General features: G+C 38.9%; 1 protein-coding gene across 1 annotated transcript in view; it reads left to right on the forward strand.

The window, feature by feature from the left end:
- EXOC4 (exocyst complex component 4) overlaps positions 1–27,485 on the forward strand; it is a 675,497-nt gene that overhangs the window by 290,076 nt on the left and 357,936 nt on the right. The window contains exon 10 of the mRNA XM_054564275.1: positions 9,113–9,209. Within this exon, the coding sequence (XP_054420250.1) occupies positions 9,113–9,209 (97 nt within the window). The remainder of the gene's footprint in view (positions 1–9,112; positions 9,210–27,485) is intronic.

A 27,485-nucleotide genomic window follows, 5' to 3' on the forward strand; every position in this document is an offset into this window, starting at 1 on the left:
AGTGTGGACACTTGAAACAGTACAGAGAGTTTCTAGTCATGCCAGTTCCCAGTGCTTCTGCTCTCACCTGTTATATCTGCGAGTGCTTCTTCCGTGATCCCGTGAAACACACAGGGCCACCCCATAGGAGGCAGGAGGGAGCTCTGGGCCAGTAGGAAAGGGTTTTTCCTGAGAACAGAGCACTCATGCAGGGTGGGCAGAATTGGTTTACAGTTGTGAGTTTGCAAAGGAGTTTATTCTTGTATTATTATATATTAATTATTGTATCATTTTCCATATGAACAACCCCATACACACACATGCACAGATTTCTTTTTTAAACAACTATTTAAAACGACAATAGCAACAATGAGCATTAGGGTGCAGCCTTTTTGGAAAACAATCAGCAGTTCTTCCAAATGTTAAACACAGAAGTTATCCTGTGTCCCAACAATTCAAATTCTAGGTCTGTATGGAAGAGAACTGGAAACTTAGGTCCACACAAAACTTGCATGTGGCTGTTTATAGTTGCATTGTTATAATAGTCAAAAAGTGGAAACACTCAAATGTTCATCAGCAGATAAATAAAGTAAATGTGATATACACATCCTTTGAAATATTATCTGGCCATAAAAAGAAATAAAGCCCAGATACATGCTACCACATGCATGAGCTTCATAAACATTATGCTAAGTAAAAGAAGCAAGGCACGTGATACATAAGGTGGGGTCTCCAGCTCACACACCTGAGAATCTCTGAGCTAGATATTTCTGACTAACCACTAAACATATTTAATAGATTCAAGATAATTTAAACTAGGGCATCAGTTAAAGAGTAGAAGGGAAAAAAAGAGTCAATACAATCTCCTTAAGTAGACTAAAATAAAGTGAGTTGGAGGATAATGTCACTAAGATGGAAGTGTTCCTCAAAGATGGTTAATTAAAGTTCCCTCATGCCTTATTGATCAACCATGTAAAAAAATATGCACATAGTGACTGTGGACCCTTTGTTAGTTGGCTCATGTCTTACAGTTTGGTCTTCGCAGAGTGTACCATTTCAGATTCCATTATAGAATCAGTCAGTACTGTTACTAATGGAGCCTTTTCTGACTTACACTCATGAAGGAGCTCCAAGTAGACACGTTACTGATGGCTCAGGGTGAGCAATTATTAACCTTAAAATTTGTTTCTTCATTTTTTTATGTACCTTCTCATCCTGTACCCTAAAACCTCTTACAAGTTATTCTTAGGAGAATAATCGAGGGACTGATTTATTTTGGTTTTGTTTTTTAAGCCAAGGGACCACCTTGAAATAATAGATTATTATAAAATTCACTCGATGTTTAGGAGCTAGAATATATTCAATTCTTGAACTACAAAGGGATATGATTTTAGTTTCTTTATAAAAAATATTTCATGGTCTTTAACCAAAATCTGGGAGAGATGGTCTTACTTGAAACAAAATTCAGGTGGGATACTTCCTTCCAAATGGTCTGCTCAAATTAAATTCCAACAGATACAAGATACTGCACATACATATACTGTACTGTCCTTTATACTTCAAAACGTGTACTGTTTGTTCTTCTCACTGTAACTTATCATTAGGCAGTTCCCAATTTAGATTTTCTTTCTCTGTGTTATTCCTTGTATTTTAGAGAGGACCCAAAGGAAAGTCCCCTTCTTCCTCCGGGCTGAGATCCTCAGAATTTCCTTTCTTCATCTTACCCTACTCTGAGACATTGCTGCCGCCTAATTCTTGAAGTAGGAAACATCAGACTGACTGCCCCCTCTCCACCACGCCATTTCTAATCCAGGGGAGGGCTTCCTGTGCTGGCACCACATGGAGAGCAAGGAAAGACGTAATTCTGAGTCTGCCCCTCTCGAACTACAACCTTCCATTGTTTTCAAACTTTTCTCACTCTGTCTCCAGCCATGAATACCGTATTATCATATGTAGACCCCCAAGTATCAGTTTCTATCTTTTTTTTTGGTCATATCCACTCCAAACCTCATTTATTTTCTTATCAAGCTTTGACCTATGGTTAATCAGTTTGATTTCTTTATTACCAGAACTATCTTTATCCCTTGTTTTTCACCACTTCTAGATGGTAAGTCCTTCTCCCTGGTTCTCGAAGTCTCTCCACTCTTATTTCTGCTCTAGAGTATTCCACAATTACATGACATTGCTGTAAATTTCAGTGATTTTATCTGGCCCTCAGCAGTATTAAAGGATTATCAAGAAATCCTTAATTATTTTTTCTTCCCTTCCTTTCAAAGATCAGTTCAGTTTTTCTCCATTCACCTTAAGCCTCCGCCCCACCAAGGTAATTAAACATGAACGTACTCAGGATTTAAGGACTCCTAATTCTTTGCTTCTTCCTGCAGTTCCAAGAGACCCATTTTGTGTACTAACAAGTACAAAATGCCCAGGAGAGCTTTTCTTGTTTGTTTGCTTATTTGATTGTTGGGTTTGGTTTTGAATCCCAGTGAAGGAAGAATGTGGAGCAAGAGACAAGGTCTTTCTCTACCGCAGAGATGATAGGTTTCAATTCCCATCAACTCTCTCTGCTTCTCAGAACAAAAAAGGGTTCTAATTCAACTAGCAGTGGCTGCCAGTGCTCAGGAGGGGGAAAAGACTATCTGAGTGGTATTTGTCACTTTTACTTAATTACAATTTTTGAGTACCAAAAGAATCCACCAACATCACTTGCTTTTCTCTTAGACCTTGCTGTGATCGTATTCAATTATGGGTGTTCGGGGGTCAGGAGAGGATTTCATGCATATTAGCCTAAAATTCTTGCTCAGGATTTTAATGGTTACAGAGAACAACAGAAACAGAGACAAAGGTACTGTATAATTAGAATTTGCTAAGAGAGTCAATCTTAAATGTTTCACCCTTCTCCCAAAAAAAGGTAATGTGGTGATGGATGTGTTAGTTAAGTAGATGAGAGGAACCATTTTAGAGTGTATACGTCTATCAGATCACCATGATGTATACTTTCACTATCTATAGTAGTGCCCATTATACCGCAATAAAGCTGAAAAAAAGTGAATAGAAACAAGGTTTTAAGTATTAAAAAAGTAAACATTATTTCATTTACATTCTAGGACTGTTCATTGTATTGGGAGACTTTTGAAACTTTCCAAACTTTATATTTTCCCCTGCCTTCCTATTTTTCTTTGTTGCTAAAATAAAAAACAATTAGGTGATCTCCGTGGGACTCCATGCAATTCCTGTGTCGTAAGGAAACTGTAAGACATTATAATGGCCTCAGATGACTAGAGATGTGGAAATGACCTGCGGTAACAATAAGAGAAGAAGCAAGGGAGGGCTTCTGAAATTCTTTTTACTTAAAAGGAGAAGAAAAAAATGTGCTTCTGTCAGCCTTTGGGTATTAATACAGGCAGACTCTCCCAAGTTCCTTCCCTGAAGCTCTCAACCCTTTGGTGTCTTTCCTACAGTCATGTGCTCGGATCCCCATGGAGCCCTGGGTAGTTTGAGGTCAGGGAGGTCGTTATCCCCACTACTGGTTGAGGTGGGGGAAGTAGAATTAGTTCTAGTTCTCACTGCTGGGATTGTGTTAGAAAGGAAAGTGTTATATTGGGCCTCAGTTGGACCACTAAATGTGTTTCTTCACGAATTATTGTCTCCATGATAGTTTTATATATCGAATATTGCTTTTCTTAAGCTTCACTTTCATTTTCGATCCAAGGTGCTTTTTGCACATTGACTTGGATAAGCAACTGCTGTAGTTAGTGTTGATTTCTTGGAAAATGCATTTTATATGTCAAAACCACCATAAAGTCAGGGTTTATTGCTCCCTATTTTAGAATTTCCCAGTGTCACCCATCATCCATGTCACTTTATTCCACCTGTGAGTTTCTGGGGAACATAAACACATTGTAGTATGTATGGTTGGAAAAAATGTTTGAATACTGAATGTTGAACCTACCGTGCGTACGACCTTGAGCAAGACACTTTACGCCCCCCACTCCGAGTCTCCATTTTGTGACCTCTGTGTTGGGTAACAACATTGCAGGGATATTACTGAAGTTAAGTGATACATTTTATGGAAAGGGCCTAGCACAGTACCAGTTTCCTAGTAGATGTGTAACAGGAGTCCCCTTTCCTGGTCTTGACCTTCTTTCCACCTCTCCTGCCTACCACGCGACACCCGTCTTAATTATCTGCAATACAACGTTGGAGCTAACTACCTAGGAGTAAATGTAATTGAGCAGTGAAGTATAGGCAAGGCATTTACTTCTGTAGTGGTGGAGATAACTCATTTTTTTCCCCATTTGGGAGATTGTTTTCTACACATAATGTCTTAATCAATATACTGTTTCAAGACTTTATTGAAACTTGGATCCCTTACTGAACATACTTTATGCAAAACACAACTGCTGTTTGTTCCTAAGTGCTTTGTACTTAGAATTCATTTGGTCTAAAAGAAACATTATCATTTTTTTGTTTGTTCACTTGTTTATTTATATATTCATTTAACAAATATCCACTGAGTATTCATTACATGCCAGAAACAATTCTAAGCACCAGGGATACATCCATGAACAAAATAAGTATTGTCGTTAATAATTACACACTTGGTGTGAGTGGAGTCCCAAAAACTGATCCTTTCCTTGAAGGGGGTTGTTGCCTGGATTTCTCTTCCAGGTGCAACAACGGCTTACTCATGAGCAGTGGAATATCATCACCAATCCTGATTTGCTTGACTTGACTGTGATTATAAGTTATTGAGGAGTTAGGAAAAGTATTTTACCTGTGTTTTCTTCTTAATTTAGTACCCACCCCCATGCTTATAGATAGTTCCTTATTACAAGTTGGTTGGTAGTGGTGGTGGCAGCAGCAGCCTTACATCACTATGAAAATTTGTACTTTAAGAGTAGGCATTTGCTGCCCTAGCTGGTGTGGCTCAGTTAGTTGGTTCCTCAGAGTGAAAAGTTGCCGGTTCGATTCCCAGTCGGGGCACCTGCCTGGATTGTGGGTTTGGTCTCCGGTCAGGGCACGTGTAAGACTCAACTGATCAATTTTTCTCTCTCACATTGATGTTTCTCTCCCCCTCCCTTCACCTCTCTCTACAAATAGGTAGTAGGTAAGAATCTTTCAACAACAACAACAACAAAAAGAATAGGCACTTGCTGAAGAACTTAATCTGCCAGAACTCCACTTGCGAGATGACAGCTGTGAATTCAGGGAATTTTTAGACCATTCAGCTGGCTCTTAGAGTCAGTTAAAGACCCTATTTATTGATGAAGTCAGGAATTCCATATTTATTGTACTGAATGCATTTGCACAATACTTAGAAAGTTTTGTGAAGCAGAATATTTGCTGCAAAGAAAAATTCACCTTTACCGTGGTTCTCTTCCGTATGGAAAGACCAACTTTAAATCCAGAGCCCATTTAAAAATATCACATGAGGATCGCTGCATTCTGTGGCTCAACAGAGATGACCATCAAAGTCTGTATTGTTTTCATCTCAGTACTTGGCACAAAGCATTCATAATTTTAACATCTATACATTCAATAGTGGTTATTTTAATTGGAAATTTAAAAGTGAATAAAGACTAATTTTATTCCATCATGCTGTGTTCTCAATAGTTTTCTAAATTTTTCCCTTCAATAATCCTGCCCCCAAATAAGACAGACATATTTTAATTGATCTCATTAATGTTATAGACTTGCATAATGTTGCCTAAAGTAGCAAGACTAACACTTTTTGAACTTGGAGTTTTTCTTTCTTAGTTCATGTTTCAGTGATGCTGAGTGTGTGCGCGCACACGCGTGCGTGTGTGCATGCGTGTGTGTGTGTGTGTGTGATCAGTAGGTTTTTAACTGCTTGGGATTTCTCCGGGGAAAACTAGACAGCCATTTATCTCAGACGCACTAAGTGTCAGACACTGTCCTAAATGCCCTTGAGTCCGTTATCCTACTTACACATCGCCACAAAGTCTTTGAAAGAGTTGATTGCAATCTGTATTTTTAAATTCTGAGGCTCAGGGAATTTAAATAATTTTATCAATCTCATTAAGTAGCGATCTGGGCTCTGGCACAGATCTTTTTGATTCTTTCCCTGAACCATAGTCCTCTCGGTGAGAACCCATTCTCCATTTATTTCTCTGGCTTTGGTTTTTTGTTTTGGTTCTATTAAATGACATCAACTTTCTAGTTGGGAAAAAAATCAAAGAATAAGCTTAGGAGCTAATTACTTACAAGTAAATGAATTCTAAAAGGAGGGACTCACCTGCGAGCACTAGGGTGCTGTCATCTCCATGGTCATTGGGTGGCCGTGGTGCCTCTTGCCAGTCACCTGAGAGAGCCTGATAAAGCATTGTCCTGGTGGATAGAAACAGGACATGTGACTGGGGCACATCTGCCCCCGCTTCCTGCAGAATATATGTTCTCCTTGTGATACTAGTGTCAGTTTCCCTCCCTTTCCAGCCACCCATCCTCAGTCAGCGTCTTCTCTGGCGCCCACCGCCTGGCCTCTGCGGGCCAAGACAAGACAGTCAGTGCCATGAACGCCAGGGAGGGAGAGGCTCTGGCCCTCTCTGCACTCTGCTCAGGATCCGACAGCTGGTTCCGTGGCAACGTCCATGAGAGCAGCTCCAAGGTTACTTGCCTGGGAAGGCGCAGAAAGACCAGCAAGTCTCGTTTCTTACCCAGAGTGCTGAAGTGCTGGAGTGAACCTCAGAGGACAGAAACTTACAGACTGTATGGTCTTTGGCCACAGCCTTTACTTTTGGTCATAACAGCTTGATTTTCAGGAACATTTTCACTGGGTTGGTGCAGCTTATTGGTAATTTAACAAGCTAGATTGGAACTTGTGGTCTGTGCAGAGGAAATCATATCAAATGCTGTATAGGTGGTACTTGGTAGCGGGACTGGAATAATACACGAAGTTCTTGAATATGGAATTTTGGTTGGGGTTCAGGTTTGGAGGAAGTCTCTTTTTTTCATGTTTCTGCCCAAGCTTTACTTTTTGCTTAGTTTAACCCTGTAAAAATCAGTAATCACCCGTCTATAGCTAACAGGGATTTAGAACAAATGACTGGAGGTAGGTTAATCAGGTCTGTATTTAATTATTCAATACTTAAAATCACAGAACATCAGAATTTTTAGAAATCATTGGGAATCATGTAGCCCTTAGAAAGATATGTTCATATTGAGTAGGTTAAGGCATTATTTTTTGTGTAGATTTATTTATTTCATAGTAAGTTATTTATATTTTTCCTGGAGTGCAGAACATAGCCTGGTTTCTTCTATATATACACAACCATTTTCTTGGAGATTTAATTGTATCTTGATTTTATGATCTAAGAAAAAGAAGTATTGATAAAGGAGACATATTTACTTCTCTTTTCCCTGTATGTGACCATACCACATGAGCTTTTTAGGAATACTTTTATTAAAGGAGTAATATTTGTGGTAGTCTTGATGTTCTCCTTTTGTTCTCCTTTAACTCAGCTAAACCAGTGATGTAGCAGAACATTAACATCGCTGTTGCAAATGTAGTACTATAAAATGGATTTCTTTCAAATGAGAAAAAATAGCTCACGATTTTGAATTAAAAGCTGTACATGCCATTATGTTTTCTGTTTATCTTAAGACAACATGCTCTGATTAGTCGGTGGAAATGAGTAATCCAAATGGGATTTGTCTAGACTCTCAGGCCTCCGGGAAGTCTTGATGATCTGGGGTATGGATTTCTGAAGCTTCACGTGTTTTTATCAGTCAATTTCCAAGGTGCCTCAGAGACCATTAAGATAGATAATAAACCAGGTGAGATTAAGTTGTGTTTCGTATCATGCAAAGAAGTATAATGAGGAAATGTTTAATTTAGAAAGAAGAAATGAAACACTGTAAATGTAGATTGTTAAAGTTTTGAGGAACCCATTGTATGGCCTGTATCTTTCTTATCAGTTCTGAAACTGTTAAGAAATGATAGAAATAAGGTAGATAAAGGATGAAATATTACCTTTGTATTGATAGAAGCCAGATGTGGAATGATATAGTCTGGTTTGAGAGTCAAATGGGTTTTCTGAATGAACGGCAGTATTAAAACAGATTTACTCAGCCACTCACTGAAGGTGCCGGACCAGTTCGTCCTTCTCTGGGCAAGGCTGGATCTTTATCGCCGACCTTAGCAAGACAACACTTACTGCATGCATTCTGGTTTCTAAAGTGGAGTCACGGGGTTGCTGAGGCAAACATCCTCAGCTGCCGCTTCTCCACTTTACCAAAGGAGTTACCTCACTTTCCCTGGAGTGGGTAAAACATGGAGAAAGGTCCGGGATTCCATTAATTGAGCTTCATTTTAATGGAAAGAGCACAAGACGTGGGGGTGGAAGGAGAGCATTTCTCCCAACATCCTAAGATACGCATTTTTCCACATTCTAAACTCTCCGAAATTAGGATGTATCTGAAATCAGTGGCCTCTTAATGGCTGTGCGCTGGCAGCGGTCCTGATGACCTGCCTTTGCCGCAGTGTGCGGGAGTTCAGGGGCTATTCCTCACGCCGCGACCCTTCAGGATTGCTGTGCTAATGAGCCTCTTAAGGAACATTCGAGGAAGGAGGAGGAGTCTTGCTTGGCATAGGAACATGTTTTCCGTGGACCTCCTGAGAGCACCAAGAACATAGCAACACATTAAACCTTGCTGAATGGGTATCAGTCAGCGGCTCGAAATAAAACCCTGGATACATTTCTTTGAGAGATTCACTCAGTGATAGTCTTTAGAAAATAAGGATATTGACAACCCTGGGTCATTCAGAAGAGCTGGACTCTGAATATTACATGGTTTTAAGAATATCAATTTATTTTTCTTATAGCTCCTTATTACATGTGCGACTTATGGGAAACATCTACTTATTTCAAAAGGAGGTTTTCAGGAAGGATTCTGTAGTTTAATTAGGGTGAAAATGCTCATTCATAGTTGATTGAATGAAGAAGACTAGGTTGTGTCATTCAAAATAGTTATATATATATATATTGAAGGCAATTGTTTTCAAAGATGGTCCTTCATGTGCCCCTATAACATTTACTAGGTATACTCAGTTTATTTTTTTGTAATGTTTCTAATGAACTAAATCTCTCTCTCTTTTTTTTTTTCCTGAAAGGGGGTCCTGATGACAACTTAATTGAAGGTGGAGGAACAAAGTTTGTCTGCAAACCTGGAGCCAGAAATATTACAGTTATATTCCATCCATTACTAAGGTAAGGTCAATCCTGTGTACTCACGGAAGATCAATGTTTTCATTATTGATGCTGATATACTGAATGCGAATAGGTCAGTCAGCGCTGAAACAAATCACTAAAAAAGGAAAAAAAAAATGTTCCATTTTCTAGGGCCTCACTATCAAAATTAGTCAATAGAAGAAATAATGCCAACCCTCCTAAGTAGCTACTTATTCTCCGTAAGTAGTCTGTTCCCTGTCGCTGCCCTTCTCCCTTCCCCTGTCTTTCTTTCCCCCTTCTTATGTTTTTCAGGGATTGACAAACTAAGGGCCATGGGAGGAGTCTAACCTATCATCTGTTTTTGTGAATAAAATTTTATTGACACAAAGTCATGCTCATCCATTTATGTATTGCCCGTAGTTGCTTTTGTACTACAGTTGCAGAATTGAATATTTGCAACAGACGCCATATGGCCCACAAAGCCTAAAATACTTATTCTGTGGCCCTTAACATTAAAATGTTGGAGACCCGTGATCTGTCTCACTACTTTACATTAATGACTCCGGTATCCTTTGAGAATTTGCAGGTCTCTGAACAAATACGATTTACAAAACTAAAAGACATTATAGCAATCAAATCCATATATGGTTTTTATATACTGAAGGACAACTCGATGGTGGCTAGAATGACGTCTATTGCAGTGCTTCTGTTGTTGTGATACTGTGATTGTAAAAGAATAAGAATCCATGATACTTCCACGTAAAAAACATTTAAGCCCTAAATATCTTTTAAAAGGGACTTTTGGGGATGGTGGAAGGGGGTTTGTTCAATGGAGCTAAAGTTTCAGTTTTGCAAGATGAAAAAGTTCTTGAGATTTGTTACACAACAATGTGCTTGTATTTAACACTGCTGAACTGTACCCCTGAAGGAGACTAAGATGTGTTTTTGACTAAAATAAAAAGGGTATTTGTTGGACACAGATATTCAATATAATATTAATTGCATGTTTCCCTTGTAATGGTTCAGTATATATTTTTGCTGAATATTCATGTAATAGACAAGAAACACTTGGGTTCATTAAAAGTTAGATGCGTCATATCATCATGCTAACTTTCTTGGATAACTTTGATAATATTTGAGGCATTTGGATTAACAGTTAAGCATATGGTACTGAATCGGCCAGAGATAGTACTGTGTGTACTTTTCCAAAACATAAGCGGGTTATTACTGGAATTATCCTACCATCTCATTAATTTACAAGACTTAGGAAATTGATATCATTAGAATTAATTCAATTCTAATCTCTTAACTAGTTTTTAACAATTTTACTAGAATACTTTACCCAATTAGGTTTAAATGGAAAAGCACAAATATATAAATTCAACAAAAACAAAAATCCTCACTTTCACACAATAAAAAATAAGAAGTTCTAAAAGAAGTGTTATTAACCTTTTAAAAAAGTGTTTTACCAAACATAGCAAGTAAATTTACATAATTTAGGAATCATTGAATAAAGGGAATTAAGACTATTCTTCTACATTGAGTTGATTTTATATACATATAAAATAATTTTACAACATACAGAATTTCTAGGCTAAGTAGTAATTCTCATATATACCAACTGACTTGGGTAATTAATTTAGTACTCACTCTCTTCTCTAATTGCAATTGATTTCTTATCAGTTAGTGTTGCTAATTGTTAGGAAAATGGGAAAATACCTTAATCATTATAGGCATCTTCTAACCTAGATTAACGCCATAATTTACTGCAAAGATATGTTATGGCTTGGGTAAATGGAGCCCTTTTGCTTTCAGTTGTTCTTAAGTATAGAAGAAACAAATTCTTTCAAAGTTTTTTGGCAGTGTTGTTAATAAACACTTTTCAAGAGATTTTTTTCCCCATAAACGTTTTTTGCTTTTTAAATGCAAAGTTAGTTGAATAGAAAAAGATATACTATTTCATACTTACTAAAATGCACTTCTGGTAAAGTACTGGTAGAACTTAATGTATTAAAGCTCTTGAAAATTTCTGTTTAATATTATATGTATGCTGCTTTACTAGAGAGGTTTTTTAAAAACATCCTTTCCTGAGAACATGCTTATTGATTTTAGAGAGAGAAGGAGGAAGAGAGAAAAACATGGATGTGAGAAAGAAACGTCAATCAGCTGCCTCTTGTACGTGCCCCAACCGGGGCGGGGGCGGGGGCGGGGGCGCGCACCCATAGTCGTTTGGTGCACGGAACTGTGCTCAGCCTGCTGAGCCCCTGGCCAGGGCGGGCGTTGTTTTAAGGCCTGAGGATACGCCTCGTAGTGTCACTTGCTTGTTCGGTCTCTACTTTCATTCAGAATTTGAATTTATTATTGATTAGAACTGGAGAAAGTTTTGTTGCATCATTTCAAATAGTTTATCAATCATTCATTTTCTGTGTAACTCTTAATCGAAGTCACAAGAATATTACATGGTCTGCAAGGCAAGTTAACTCCTTTCCAAGCAGGTGATTATTATAGACCTTATTTATTTTTTTGTATGTAATTATGTATGTATGCCTGTTTTTAATTGACTTTATTGGGGTGACATTGGTTCATAAAACCATACTGGTTTCAAGTGTACAACTCAACCAAACACCATCGGCACAGTGCATTGTGCGCCCATCACCCCAAGCAAAGTCTCTTCCCATCCCAATTCCCCCGCTTTTGCCCACCTCCACCTACCCTGGACCCCCCCTTTCTTTCTGGCTAAACCACACTCTTTGTCTGTCTGTGTGTTACATATGTTCTTTGGCTTAGTTCCTTTACCTTCTTTCATCTAGTCCCCCAGCCTCCCTCCCCCTGACAGCTGCCAGTCTGTTCCACGTTTCCATGCCTCTGTTCCTATTTTGTTTGTCAGTTTATTTTTCACTAAATTCCATACATAAGCGAGATCATATGGTATTTGTCTTTATCCGACTGGCTTACTTCATTTAGCATAATACTGTCCAGGTTGATCCATGCTTTTGCAAAAGGTAAGATTTCCTTTTTTGTTTTGTTTTTTTGAGGGCTGAGTAGTATTTCTTTGTGTAAATGAACCAAAGCTTTTTTATCTACTCATCTACTGATAAACACTTGGGCTGTTACCAGATCTTATTTATTGTAAATAACATGGCAATGAACATAAGAATGCATATGTTCTTTATAAACTTTATAGACTTTAAGTTAGCCTTTGACTCAAATTGTACCCGTCTTCTCAAGCGATGTAGAGTTTCAACTGATAACTTATGTGGACTTAGGGAACTTCAAATGACAAGGTCTTTTAGTATTTTTTTTACTTTAGTTTTTATACTTGAGCACTTGCTGATTATTGGATTTATTATTTCTTTTAAAGGTTGGAAGTTTACTTTTGGTAATGAGGAGAATCAAGGTGCATTATCATACTAGTGTATTTCTTTTTTACTATTACCATTTCATTTCTCCTCTAGTCATTTATTTATGCTCAAGAAATGAAATGTTCATTAAATACTTGCAATGTATGTTTTCCCTTCCCTAAGGGCCCTTAGCTATGGACTCTTGCTTAGAGTCATTCCTTTTGTTAAGACTTATTTCAATATTTATTGGTATTGGAGTATTTTTTATCCTTTTGTTCCTTTTTTTTAAGCTAGTTTAGAGTGAAAGTGATTTAGCATCTTATTACTTATAAAACAATGTAACATAGCAGGAGAGGCAGTGTAGAAGAATGGAAAGAGAGGAAAAAGCACAAGATTTGAAATTTAAAATAAAACCAGAACAAATTATCCAGGTTCATGTGTAGGTTCCATCCCTTACTTTTGCTCACTGATTATGTATTGAGATCGGATCCTATGCCAGGTCCTGAGGAAACAAAAAATTAAGGGGAAATTTTTGCTTACTTACTTGGTGGCTGCATTGGTGGCAAAAGTCGGGAAGTTGGAAACTGCCAGTTACTGGGGAGGGGCTTGCTCAGTGGGATCCCTCACTCCAAGTCTATGACCCAGGACGCCTCCCTGGAACCAGCATGACGTCACTGAGCGGTCACATAGGCTGTCACGAAGTAGTCCACATGTTTCTACTTGTATTGAGGGACTCACTTTTTTAATCCCAATTTTTTAAACCCTTTTTCTAATTGATTATAATAATTCTTTATTGATAATTTACATCATATTAAAAATAAGTTCAGAAGGAACTTACCACAGGCTGACGTTTGTCACAGGCCAACAGTATTCAGACATCATGTCATTATTTTCTTTCAGTGAACTCGCAGATATTTTTCTTTGGGGGGAGGAAACCCTTCCAAGTGTGAGGCAAGGCCTCATTTTCCCTTTGCTCCTCTCCTGTATGTAGCAGCACTAACCTCTCTCTTCCAGAAGCTTCGGCTGTGGCTCTTCCACACTTCATTCATTAAAAGTGTTCTTTTCATGGTTTTCATTCAGCTGGCAGAGCATTCCTTGCAGCCCGAAGGTTTGCCCTATTGAAAACTGAGCCACCTGCTGAGAACACCACACAGCACATGCCCGTTATGTGGTTTTATATATTCTCAGTAGTCGTTTATACTGTCCTCACGTAAAATTACTGCACAAGCTCCTCAGACCTGGTAAACTTGCAGACTTACTTTTGCACTCCTCTGATAACCATGCAGTCTCCTCCTGGGAAATTGTGCAGGCTGTTAACCACCCATTAACTCTGCTGACCCCTTGATTTGTTTATTTAATGCTTTTCCATACTACTTTCTCTTTTTGGTTAAGAAACCAGGTAATTGTCTCTTAGAGTATGAAGTTTTAGAAAATTGAGATATAGTTATTATCCTTGCTTCACTCTTAGCCTGAAAAGGCATTGTGTACAATTAAACCCTTAATGTAAGATTTGGATGGTAAGAGGTCACTTGATCAATTTTTCTCCTTGTGGGTCTAAAATGGAAAAAAAAATTGAAGTAAATACGCTACTAGCCACATGACGGTAGATTCTGAAATACTTTCACCAAAATACAGACTCTGAAAATGACAGGACTGATGCCTTCCACCCGCCAACGTGTTTGCCGTTTTTACAGCTTTCTCTGACAGCAGTTGAGAGGAATGGATGGAGTCACTCTGATAAATGGAATTTGTTTTATAGGCCTTGAATCTGCAGAACAAAAGGAAGAAATGTTAATGTTGAAATTTGAGTAGCTCATTTTTCTTCTGTTATCTAGGTTTGACATGATTTAGGTTTTTTACAAAAATTATTTTTGAATAATTGCATTACGGTAATTATTAACCATGATCTAAATATAAATAAGCCTTCACCAATGAAGCACATTTTATTGAGGTATCAACCATAGTTTGACATAGTGTAACACTTTTGAATTACAATTAATATATAATGCCATTTTATGAATCTTGAAATGACTTTGTGGCTGCTATTTTTGGAGGGAAGGAGTGGAAATTTCTTTCTTCCTTTGTGTTTTTTTTCATTTATTTATCATTATTCTTTATTCTCTAAAAGCCTAAAGACAGAGAATATAGGACATCTTGGATTTGTTAGTGCAGTTCCTCCATATAGCAGAAAATGATTGACAACAATGTATTCTTTTTTTATTTTTATTTTTTATTGTTTTTTTTTTTTTTTTTTTTTTTTACCATTTATCCCCCTTCCCTCCCCACCCCCACAACCACCACACTGTTGTCCATGTCCATGCACAGGATTGGGGGGGAGGGGGGAGTAAAAGCATTCTTTTAAAAATATAAATTCTTGTAGCCTCTAACTGAAGTGTTCTGAAAACCCTCTCGTGCTTGCGCGCACGCGCGCTCTCTCTCTCACTGTGCATGTGTCCTGGGCCAGGAAGGCAAAGAGGTGAGGGGGGCACGCGTGACAGCGGAGCCACGCTTGCCCTGGTCGCTGCTCTGCCACCATCTTCCACAAGCAGGCTCTGGTTTCAGGGGCGGAACCATCAGATACAGATGGTGGGGTTTGACGCAGCCACCTGTGCTTGAGAGACAAAGATTCCAAGTCTTTCAAGTGAGGACAAGTGCAGACTGAGTACACATGAGGTCAAAGAAGCCTTCTGTCTGTACCCTCACATGGCGTTGTCTTTTAAGTACATGAGCCCTGTTGGATGAGGGTCCCACCCTTATGATCTCTTTTAACCTTAATTATCTGCCATCAAGAACGTACATTCAATTTTGCTTTTACAACGCACCTCAGACATTAGCTCAGTGAATGATCGATGTGATCGTTCTTCCAGCACCGGAGCCATGGCTTCAGTGGAAAGACATTCTGTGTGTTGCACGGCAGAGAGGGTGGGCCACTGAACCAGGGCTGGGGCGTGGTGGGGGCGTGATCGGATTTAAGTTTTTGATGTTTTTCAAATCACTGTGAGTCTTAATTTTTTATATTTATAAAAAAATGAAGTTGGTTGGTCTGGACTTTTTACCTTTTGAGCTTTATGATTCTGTGACTGGGGAATGCTTTTCTAAATGGGGACTCCAAAGGCTTGACGTTTTAGAATCTAAAAGTCCAACTGACAGTGTAGTTTTTCCTTTTGCTTATTTGCTTCAACTCTCTTTTAAAAGACATTTGGCTCTTCGGAGCAATAAGGGCTTTACATAGATCAAGTGTGTTCTTAGGAGACAACTGGAGCCCAGATGTTTGCTGTCTTGGGATGACTTGGCAGCGGTAAGAGGCTGCGGATGCAGGCAGTGACGGTGCCATTTAAAGTTGCAAAAGTGTCACTGATGCTTCCTCTGTGGAACACAACCTGAATACTGAATATCCGCGCTGGGAGGCTTTCCACTGTTTATTATCAGCCACACGTCATTAAAATTAGACAGCAATTAAGGCTGCCTGGGTAGAACAAAAAAATGAAATATTTATTGGTCATTAAGGAGTAGGCTGGCATTTAGGTCAGTTATTGAGTTGAAATTCTCTTGGCAACTGGGCTTTGATGAGGAGCAGTATCACTCTCGCTGTGTGTCTTTCTTAAGAACAAGCAATTGCAACCATGCAATCTAATCTTACTTGTAACTTCCAAAAGTTAATCTTGGCAGATATAGAAACTACCAGTTAGTGGCAGTATGGGGTGCTGTTGGGAAGTTAGTTAAGGCCTGGTTGTGACACCGCTTTGAAATGCCTGGGATGGTTAAGAAGTGCTTGAAGTTACCAGGTCAAGAAGTAGCTGAAACCAAACCCAGGGGAATCAAAGACTCTAACATTGATTATGCCATCAACATAGTAAGTTATGTTTCTAAAAATGGTATTCCAAACTCCATGGCCATTGTGATTAATATTTTATATTTTTGTTTTATTAATTATTGTACTCATCGCATATTACCAACACTGGCAGATCAAAGGCATACAGAAATCACTGTTATAATTAAGCAAAGTAAAAAACCATTGCTCGTGCATTTAACAGAATTTATTGAGCACTTACTTTGTGCCAGGTCGTTCCATCCAGTGACTGACAAATTTCTGACCATACTGGATTTAGTCCAGTGGAAAAGTCAGACAATAAAAAGTAAATGAATACACACGGGAAACAGCGCCGGCTTCGGGGAGTATTTATGAACAGAAGAGCAGAGTCAGGGATTCGGTAATGACTGGAGCTGGTGGTGGGGGCCACTGTTTTTAGAGGTTGACCCAGGAAGGACTTTCTGAGAACGTGACATTTGATTGGAAGGAGGTGGCTACTTGCAGGGAACAGTGAGTGGAATAACGTGAATTGGGGCCTGTGATGCTGGGGTGCAGCCTGGGCCTCTGAGGAGGGAGCTTGTACCCAGGGCTGTTGAGGCAAAAATTTTTCCTTTTTGTTTAAACAACAAGGAGTATGTTACATTTAGATTATGAAAAACTTGGGGGACTAGATCCAGAACTTCCAATGACTCTGAAGGCGTAGAGAGAGCCCTGCATAATGGCTGTCAGGAAGAACTGCTTTTCCAGAGTTTACCTTCCTGGGTGTGGGATATTCAGGAAGCCCTGTTTTTAATGGTGAAGTTATTTGCACTTCTGTAATTCGTATAGTGAAAACCCTCTGTCCCTCTTAATAATTATGTGTACTGAAATGGAAAAGAAATCTTTGATAGAGACCATTTTGAGATATTATCTAGAGGTGCTGAGAACATGTTGTTATACCATCAAGATGTTACTAGGGAGTATGACATTCCAGATGTGTGAGAGTTTTTGAAGGATGTGCCTGGACCAGAGATTATTGCGTTCTCCTAAACAAGTATAGACGTGGTTTGATGGGCTGCTTTGCAGAAGGCCTGTGTTTTTGTTTGTTTTGTTTCCGTAATAAGCTTTGCCAAAAAAATCTAACAGTTTTTTATAGAAAATCCTGGGATAATCACTTAACAACATATGAACTATTTATATTGATCTAAACCAGGTCTAGCACAAGAAGTCTTTTCAACTCTTTCTGACACTAGCTCATGCTAATGAATGAATAAATTTGGTAACATCATTTTAGGTCTTCAAAACACCAAATCTGCATTCCTTTAACATGCTGGATTTCTGCTCATTGTGGTCTTCCATTTCTCAAGTTGTTTTCCAGCTTTACTTCTACAATGAAGAGAGGATAGTGGTTCAGGTGTATCTTCTATACAGATGGGGTATACAGTTAATACTTGTTTAAAGAACTGATGGGCAATTTATTAGAGTACTTAGCAAATATTAGTTGATTTGAGGTAAATGCGTCCATCAGATATGAATAAAAATCTAATGGAAATTATTTTTTCCTTAGTAATGATATTAAAGTAGATTAATGTTTCTTTCATATGTAAAATAGGATATTAGTTTTTTTTACATCTTTTTACCTGTGTCATAACTAGAAAGCATGTTATAGGATAAAATACAAAAATGTAAAGGTGAATTTAGAAATTTACTTTTATTATATTGCTGATCCTAAACTATGCCTTTTATAACTTTACTAGTTAAACAAAATATGAGGCTATTTATTAGAACTTTGGATACTTTTTTTTCACCTTTTCTTTCTCTTGATAGATGGTAATGGAAAAAATACAGTAAAAAATAAGTTTAAAAAAAAAGCTTATGGATGCATAAAGTGACTTTGGCCTTATCTTTCTTTTATGAATAGTGGAATACCCTTCTGAAATGATAAAATCTTTTCTAATAGAAGAAACCTTGCTTTAAAAGCGTTCTTATTTAGGTTCTTTTTCTGTTTCTGTTAGATTTTCACTTTTATTTAAAAAGTGTACGATAGCCTCTGGGTCATTTTTGAAAGTGTGTTTGCATTTTGTTTTGAAAGAGGAACTTAAGTTTGATTATTTAGAGGAAGCATGAACGTCACAAACTGAAATAATTATTCTATATTTCTTTTTCCACTATTTTTATCTTTGAGAAATGCACCAAATTTGGCCCGCCATGTCAGTTTGATGTGTGCGGTGGTATTGGGAGGAATATTATTCTGAGCGTTTGCAAGTCTGTTATATTTTTATACAGATACATGTTTGTCCTTAATGAGCTAAATCTTCTATGGACATTTTGAAAGATGCTGGTGATTAGATAGTCTAGCAAATAACATTGTGGATCATACATTATTCATGCATGAGAGGAAATGTGGCTCCCCTGTTGCATTTTTATGAAACACAGCATTTTTTTTCCTGTCCTCAGAATTATGAAAAATATCACTGTTTTCAGGCTGTTTGACCTGTGAAGGCCTGTGGGGCATGTGACTGGTGGTAGATTTAGATTTCAAGCCCCACATTTGAATAACTGCTTTCGAATTTATATTAAAACTGTTAAATGCGTTTAATCTTCAAACTAACTTTTGAAGATTCAGGCTTTTTTTCACCTTTTCTTTTGTATTTTCAAAATATGATGTGTGATATATGGCTGAACACTGATTGCAACTAACTGGCAATACTTTTTATTACTGAGCAAAATAGAGAGCCGATCAAGCCTCCAACACACATACCAGTGCACACCTCAACGGCAGTGTCAAAGAGGGAAGACATGTCAGTCTAGTTAGAAGAAGTGTACTGGTCGTTTCTTTCTATATGTCGTTGTTCTGTTACACTTGTCCCAAATTTCCCCCATTGTTCTCTGCCGCACCGCCCACCGCATCATTCCTTATGTTAACCAGTAGGAAGAACGAAATTGTGAGTGAAAAACAGAAGATTTGCTATATATTTTCAAATATATAAATTTCTTTCAGTTACAACTGATAAAGCAGTTTGGTATTTTGTTGTCTCATGGAGGTGGATTTGAACGCCAGCATTGGTCGGCTGTCCATGAATCTGACTCTACATAATGAGAACTTTCTAATGAACAAGGCACTTCCAAAATAGGAAAGCTTTGCTTAGAAGACAGTGTCCTCCCTGTAGATGCTTCATCAGAAGCTGAGTTCATGATGCAGTTCACTAGATGCTGAATTGTCAGGTCTACATTCTTTAAATGCACAATTGTAGGTCTTGCTAACATACCGCGCAAATCTAGAGCTCTGGGTAGGTAGGTTTCTTCCATTGCTCGCTCATACGTTTTCATGCTTCAGTTTAGTGCTGATGGTCACTGGCAAGATCGGGGAGCTATAGTTGACCTCTGCGTTATTTCAGCTTCGGCTTTCTTACTGCCAGCGCCAGGGCGAAGGGGAACCTGTGTCGTCGCTGTATCTGGAGTAGCTGTTAGCGGAGTGTCTTCTACCCTCTGTCTTTTTCCTTCTCTGCTCCTGTGTTTGTATTTTTCTATTTGTTTTTTTCCTGAGTCAGTAGCTGCTACATGAATATAAGATAACTCGACTCTTAAGCAATGTAAAAAATGGCTTTTTTTCCTGCCGTAAAAGCTACTGTGGAGCTAAAACTATATTTCCAAATAAACCTGAAATCACCATGAATCCTGCTGTGATTTTGACTTGATTTAAGTAGACAGTTTAGATGCAGGGGTTTTTTTTATTATCAGTTAAATTTTATAATTATTAATTAACATTATTGGAAACTTACATTTAGAGAAGATTCTTTTCAGTGTAAAATGTTTACATAATTCGTGTGCTGCTTTTTATGTATTCTGTACATGTATTTGCCTTGGACTGCAATAAGCAAAATATGCTTATTCAGCAATGAAATGTATTTATGTTCAGCCGCAGGCCTATTTACATCTGATTTGAAACTTGAATTGATAATGTAATTTTCTATCAAAAATACCATAGTAATACCTAGAGGAAAAACACGGTCTCCACCTTTAATAACTTATATTCCTTCCGGAGTTGGTTATACATTGTTTCTCTGTAAAATTTGGAAGATTACTTTACCATTTCCCTTGCCCCACAGAAAACTGCATTCTCACTCCTGTGCATTTTGTTCTCTTATTTTTGCTTTGCTTACTTTGTTACAGGGGCTTCTGTGTAATACCAAGGGCTCTTTCTTAGTCTTTTTAAACTTTTGTGTTTTCAGTAATTCTCATTTGAACATTTAATCATTAATATTACCTACTGTGTTTTTTATGTGTCATACCCTTAGTGAAGTATTTTCTATTTCATGGTCAAGAAACCTTTTTCATTTTCCTTTTGTATTTAAAAACAAGCAAAAACAAACCTCCAGCTAAGCAAGAATATTTTCTTGAGACTTTGTTGTTTAATAAGATAAAGGGAAGTTCTTTGGTTCATGCAAGATAAGCAAGAACAGACAGACGTAAAGAATAGAGGTGGAAGTCCCATAGAAGATTTAGTTTTTAATTACCTTAATTTCTTTTTTTTTGTAAGAATAGTGGTTTTTAACTTGGAAATGTCTGTCCTTTTGGAAATGAAATAGATATTGGAATTTTTGATTTCCTCAAATAGTTTTCAGTATGTGCAGAAGAGTGGGAAGTATTTGTCTGTTATGTTTGTTAAACTCAGCCTTCTTTACAGCCTGTTACTGTAAGCTACCACATTGTAAGTAACTGAGAAAGTGTCTGATACATAGGAAAAAGAAAAAGTGCCAGAAAGTTTCTAGGATATCACTTTTAGTGAAAGAATATGGGAAGTATCTTACTTAACTGGGTTCTGTGAATTCAGAATCTGTGAATATTTTAAAAGCTAATCTGTTTCCTTTCATTTTTAGCGAGATATACGTTAACATGTATAAATCCTTACATACATGTTAATATGCTTATGTAAATTTTTACACACACACACACACACACACACGCACACACAGCTGTAACCATAACCCAGATCAAGGTATGGAACATTAGTATAGGTCATCTTTAGGGCCCTGGAAGGCTTCCTCTCATTGCTAGCACGCACTTCTAGGGTATAACTACTATTCTGATTTCTCTCATTATAGATTGGTTTTGCCTGTGCTTGAACTCCATCTCAATGTCATCATACAATATGTCCTCTGTGGTGTTTGGTTTCTTTTGTGCAACATGCCATCTGTGTTCGTCACCTGCATACTGGGGCGGGCAGCAGTAGGTGGTTCTTTTATGTCAGTCATTGTGTCAGATATTCAAACTGCAAATTTCAAAAACAATATTCAGTCATTATTTTGGAACAGATGAGAATTTTTTTAGGATCTTACGGTCTTACTACCGCTTGTAACTTAAACGTCTTCAAAACAACTTTTCAAGAAATCTTCTGATTTCCTGCCTTGTGGGACTGAGGAAACTCTCAGGCAAGTGAGAGGTGTTGCGGGGCGGGGCGTGTTCAGTCAGGAGATGAGCCTGCTGCCCAACATGCCAGATTGTCTGCCTGACCGATTATGGACTGTGCCTACAGTCGGGGAAGTAAACATCAGGGAAGCTAAAATTAGTTGAGTCTGTTTTTCTTAGCCTTTGGGATTTATGAATCAGTCAATGAAAAAAATAATTGGCAACTAACATAGCTTACCAGTGCTATTAAAGAGAAGGAATTTCAACACCAGGAATGGTGAAAATATTACCTCAAAGTTAAGAACCATCCTTTATGAAGAAAGATTGTTGGCAACTTTAAATCAGCACTCTTAAGCAGACATCAGTAGGTAAGGTTGTGTTGGAAACAACAAAATTCAGTCAAGAAGGGAGAAGTGTGACATGAGGGATGAATCGAGGGTCCCTCGGATATAGGAGCATCACAGGAAGCGAAGAGTAGGCCTGGGCCACGGGTGGCTCTCACAGGGTTGTCGTGTGTAGGTGCTGTCTGTAAGTCACATGGTGGTGGTGCATAACTGGCGGTCAGTAAAAATGTGTGGAATGAATGAACAAAGGAATCATCGGTAAGTGGATGGGCTGGTTGTAAAAGCACAAAATAAAGTTGATTGGTATTAAATATTCTTTTAATAGGTCTTTGGAATCTTGCTTTAATTCTTGCATTTAAAAGCTATGTGTCTTTAACCTCTTTACTATCTTGAGCCTATTGTTGATATTATGTATTCATTGTCTGTACTGTAGCTATTTGACTATTAGAACATATTCTGTGCAGGCACATTTGTCATGGCCACCTTGTCGCCTGAGTTTTCATGCATCTGTGGCCTCTCCTGGTGGCTTCTGGGAGCCTGTTGGCAGCAAGGCCTTGCGAGCCACAGGCTGCCCGCTACCGCCACTGCCCCCCCGCCCCGCCCAGCGTGCTGAGGACACTGGCATCAGCAAAGCCATCCACATCTTATTGGCATATTCTATTTTTTAATGCAAGTTGGAAATAAGAATAGAAAAGAAAGTTGTATGAAAAAGAGGCCACTAAATCCATTCTTTAATATGAAATTAGAAAATCTGAGCAGGTTTGATGGAGGAGCATCAATGCTCAGAAATGCCTCTGAATGAGTCTACAATCCTTTCTTATTTTGAAGCTTTCCAGAAAATTGAAATGAGGATCTAACTGAAGAATGAAAAGGAAGCAACATCTTTCTCTGAAAGATGGGAGTCCCTCTCCTTTACAAGCCTTGATTCGTTACATTTTTTTTTTACACCATTCTGATTGACATACTGATTTTGCAAGATGCAACTCCTATATTCAGTAGGAGTTAACTGTACTTAAAGTGTACCAAATTCAGGGGTGGGGTGTGACTCTTCAATTGAGTCATATTTTCCTGTTACTAGTTTTCATTCATTTTTTTTTAAACAAATATTTATTGAGTGCTTACTGTGTGCCAGACATTGTCCTGGCCTTTATGGAGATTTTGTTCCTAATTAGGTTATCCTGGTAATTTGAGAATTGAAGAAAATCAGTGACAAAGAAGCCTACTACTCCTCTGTTGCTGAATTTTTTCAATTTTTCTTCTTTTCTCTTAAAAATTTGTTGTTGTAGAGGCACATTTCTTTATATGTCTTTACCTTTTCTAGAAGCTGTTTGTCCCCTAGTTTTAATTCCATTTCTCTCCACCCCACCTGTGATCTTGGGTTCTTCCCTCCCCTCCCCTCTCCTCCCCTCCCCTCCCCTCCCCTCCTTTCCCCTCTTGTCCCTTCCCCTGCCCCCCTCTAATCTCTCCCATATCTTCAGTCTTTATCTCTCTAATGGCTCCTTCCCTGGGACCTGTAAATATATGTGCTCAGTTCAACCTGTCCCATTTTATAAAATCTCTTTTCTGCCTCTCACCCCCTTCACCTATCACTTAAATTCCTCTTTCCTCCCTACTAAGCTGTTCAAATATACGCTGTGCTCCTCATTCCCTCCTTCTCCTCCCAATTGATGTTGAACTCTACTGACCAGTCACTACCTAGTTGTGAAATACCAAGGGTATTTTTCAGTCATATCTTACCTGATTTTGTCAACCTTTATACAGCTCGTTACGCTTTTGTGTTTCAGTCTTTTCTGTCATTGCTTCTCTGTCACCGCCATGTCTGGCCCCTTACCCTACATCAGTCCATTCCTTCTCGGGCTTATTAAGATTCTCTTCTCTCTTCCTTCTCCCTCAGCACAAGTTCTCCATAGTCTTGCTGCTCACCCTCCCATTGTCTCGCTTATTCAGTAGTTTTAACTATGACTTTCAGAACGTTACCTCCAAACTGGGACTTTCTCCCACGGTCGAGGAACCAGATTCGGGTCTAAAACTGAGCAAGTAACCTCTTTGTCTTGTTGCCTGCTTCCTCTAGTCTGCAGTCGTCCTAAACTCTGTGAAGTTTCCCAGACGGTAAACCCTCTGTCATGCTTCCCTCCCTTTGCATGTGTTTTCTCTCCACTTGATGCCTTTCCCCTCCACCTGGTGAATTTCTCCTCATCCCTCACAACATCGCTGCTGCGACACCTTCTAACACCTCTCTTACTCCTCCCCTTTCCTCTGTGCCCTCATTGACCTGGTATATAATTATTCTTTAAGTAGTTCTCATATGTTGCTCCCTCCCAACGATGCTAGTGACCACTTTTTTAATCGGCTTTGCATGCCTGGAACTTTGACGATGCCCAGCACATACTAGGCTCTCAGTGAATGTTTGGCAAGTGAGTTCATAATGGAAACTTCTGGTGGTGAGGAGTGCCTTATAATTACATGTGTCAGAATGATAATGAGGACAGACAGCTGGTTGTTAGGCGACCATGCACAGTTCATGGTTCAGGTTTTGTGCTCCCCTGTGACTTGAGGTCATTGGCCCTGCAATAGATTTGCATCCAGTTTTCCTTCTTGGGGTTAATTTTGATATCCAAATAGATTAATTACAAAGATAAATTTCCAAATGTGTTTTGTGGTTTAAGGAGAGCTGATTCTTATGTAGGTCACTGTAGAGAAGAGGATAAAGCAGAAAAAGTCACTTATTTTGCTCTCTTTAGTGCTTAGCTGGCAGTCAGCCTACCTTTGATCAAAAACGATAGCCTGTAAAACTCCTTAAGGTAGACCGTTAATTTCCTGCGACAGCACGTGACACTCCTCCTCTGACCCCTGCCCCAACCCGGGCGCACACACCAGAGGGGCCTCCTGTGTGAGACACTTGTTTAACGTCGCCTGTCAGAAAAGGCGCCGCAACAAGTCACTCAGCTCTGAGGTCTGCAAACATACTTCCACCTTGCTGAACACGGCAAAGGCTGCGGGGGTTTCACTTGCCCACATTTTCTCTTTTCTCAAGAAGAAAAACCATTACAGATGAAAATGTTGGAGGAATTTTGTCGTGGGCTCAGCGCATGGGCAGGCAGTTTCATTTATAGTGTGGACTGGGGAAGGAAGGAAGCCCCGCTGACATTCTGAGTAATTTCTTTCAAGCAATTTATGGGAACGGCGTTACTAAGGGAGTAGATAGTTTTTCTTCCAAATGTTAGTTACATCTCATGCTCTTTTTTCCTACTTCCTCTTCAGAGTGAGCTTTTCCTAATGACCTAGATAGTTCTGAAGTTTCTATTTTTTTCTTTTAGTTTCTGTCCAGGCTTTTGGACTCTCTACCAAATCCACTGTTGGGATTCATCCACATATATATGTACCTGGCAGTTGGAAGATACATTTATGTGCGCTACACATATTTCAGATATAATTTTATTTGGTGGATGATGAATAACTACTGAGAAAGAAACCAGTTGCTCTTCAAAATGTAATTAGCAGCCCCAGCCTCAGAGAAGTTTGCATTTGGTTATGACAGAGCACATGGCATGCCCTCTGCCAAGGCAGGAGCGGGAAGACGAATGCATTTTTAATGCAATCAGGAAGCCCCTCTATAATTTAAATGTATTAGCATAGCCTGAGAAACCCCGTGCTCTCTGAATGTCCCTGAGACAACTCCAAGCCTCTCCCAGACAAACATGATTGAATTACTTGAGGGAAGGCAGTAAGACAGCAGGCCTGGTCCTTAATGGATCGATGCTGTCCATGTTCATTATCTCGGTAAACTCCAGGAAAACCATCCCTGGTGCTGTAAGCAGTCAGATTATTGAAGCCGTCTTAGTGATTTTGCTTGCATTGCTCACATCCAATTTGCCACCAAAAGTTTGATGTCATACAAACATTGAATTTCTGGAACATTAATATCGTTTCCCACTTGTGTCTAGAAATAGTAATGAGCATACATCTTAAATCTTTGTATCGTGGATGATATGCAAGAGAGCAGATAATAGTTGTGAAGCATCCTGCATTTTAGGACTGGTAGGGTAACACAGATGGAACTGGTCGTCTAAGTGCACATTCAGGGCCTCACTTTCGCAGTCTGCTTATAGACCATAAAGGTCTCAGTCAACTCAAGTTAGCAATAATAAAATTAACTAAAATTACCGAGGCCTAGTGATGCACCCAGTTATGTTTTAAATGCTTAACACGTATCATCTAATTCAGTCTTCACTGCAGCTTTCAGGTGGCAGGTACTATTATCGCTCCCATCTTATAACTAAGGCGCCTGAGGCGTAAAGAGCTGACACAGCTTGACAGAGATTACACTGCTCTAAGTGGAAGGACCAGGACCAAAGCCCAGGCAGAAGCACCCCAGAACTCGTACCTCCCTCTCTGTATTTCAAAGACACGCCTTCTTTCACAACCCTCGAGGCAGGAGGTTCCTCGGGCCCTAGGACTCTCCCACAATGGCTGCCACGGGGCTCTTCGAGTCTGCAATATCATATCAGCAGGACACTCTGGAAGCAGTTCATAACCATGATTCTCCTGCTGGGTTAGAATAAAGGGTTTTTCTATTTAAAAAATGGAGATGGGAAGACACAGTATGAACAGCTTGGGGTCCCATTTGAGGGACCAGGCCAGTCGAGATCAGATCCTCAGAGCACTTCTCCTAGTGGTCGAGACTCAACACTGCTCTTCTCTAATAGTTTTGCTTCTAAAAAGATACACATCTGAAAATAGTTGAGCTGATTTAGAAGAAAACGTTATGAGCTTAACTGGTTGATTTAGGTATAATTGTTTGCATAACTTAAGGACCTTTATTTTACACATTTACCCAAGGTAAATTTTCAAGACATGTACTTAAAAAATATTTCAAGCCATTTTATTTTAAAAAGCAGCTTTACTGCAAGAAAGAAGTAGCACTTGAATATTTTTGAAATAGAACATTGTGATTTCTCTTTTAGCTTTAGGTCTTGATAGGAAGTGAAATGAAAATTTTCAGTAATCTTTATGCCACCTGCAGGAATGTATTTTTTTTTTTAAGGATTTTATTTATTTATTTTTAGAGAGAAGGGAAGGGAGGGAGAACAAGAGGGAGAGAAGCCCTGATGTAAGAAAGAAACATCTGTCTGTTACCTCTCATACATGCCCCAACTGGGGACTGAACCTGCAACCCAGGCATGGGCCCTGACTGGGAATTGAACTCAGCGACCCTTTACTTTGTGGAGTCATGCCTGACCAACTGAGTCACACTGGTCAGGGCAGGAATGTATTCTTGATGAATTTTCTCTGTTGGCATTGACTTCTGGAAAGTATGCATTTCCCCATGTTTTGTCGTACCACATTATTTCTCAAGTGACTTCTGCCATTGTGGCCTCTTCTTTTCTTTAAAGCGATATGACAAGTATGATATTGTTCTCAAACATTGTAG

The sequence above is a fragment of the Pteronotus mesoamericanus genome, unplaced genomic scaffold (assembly GCF_021234165.1).
Source record: "Pteronotus mesoamericanus isolate MK-2021 breed Mesoamerican mustached bat unplaced genomic scaffold, CSHL_Meso_final scaffold_85, whole genome shotgun sequence".
Taxonomy (NCBI): domain Eukaryota; kingdom Metazoa; phylum Chordata; class Mammalia; order Chiroptera; family Mormoopidae; genus Pteronotus; species Pteronotus mesoamericanus.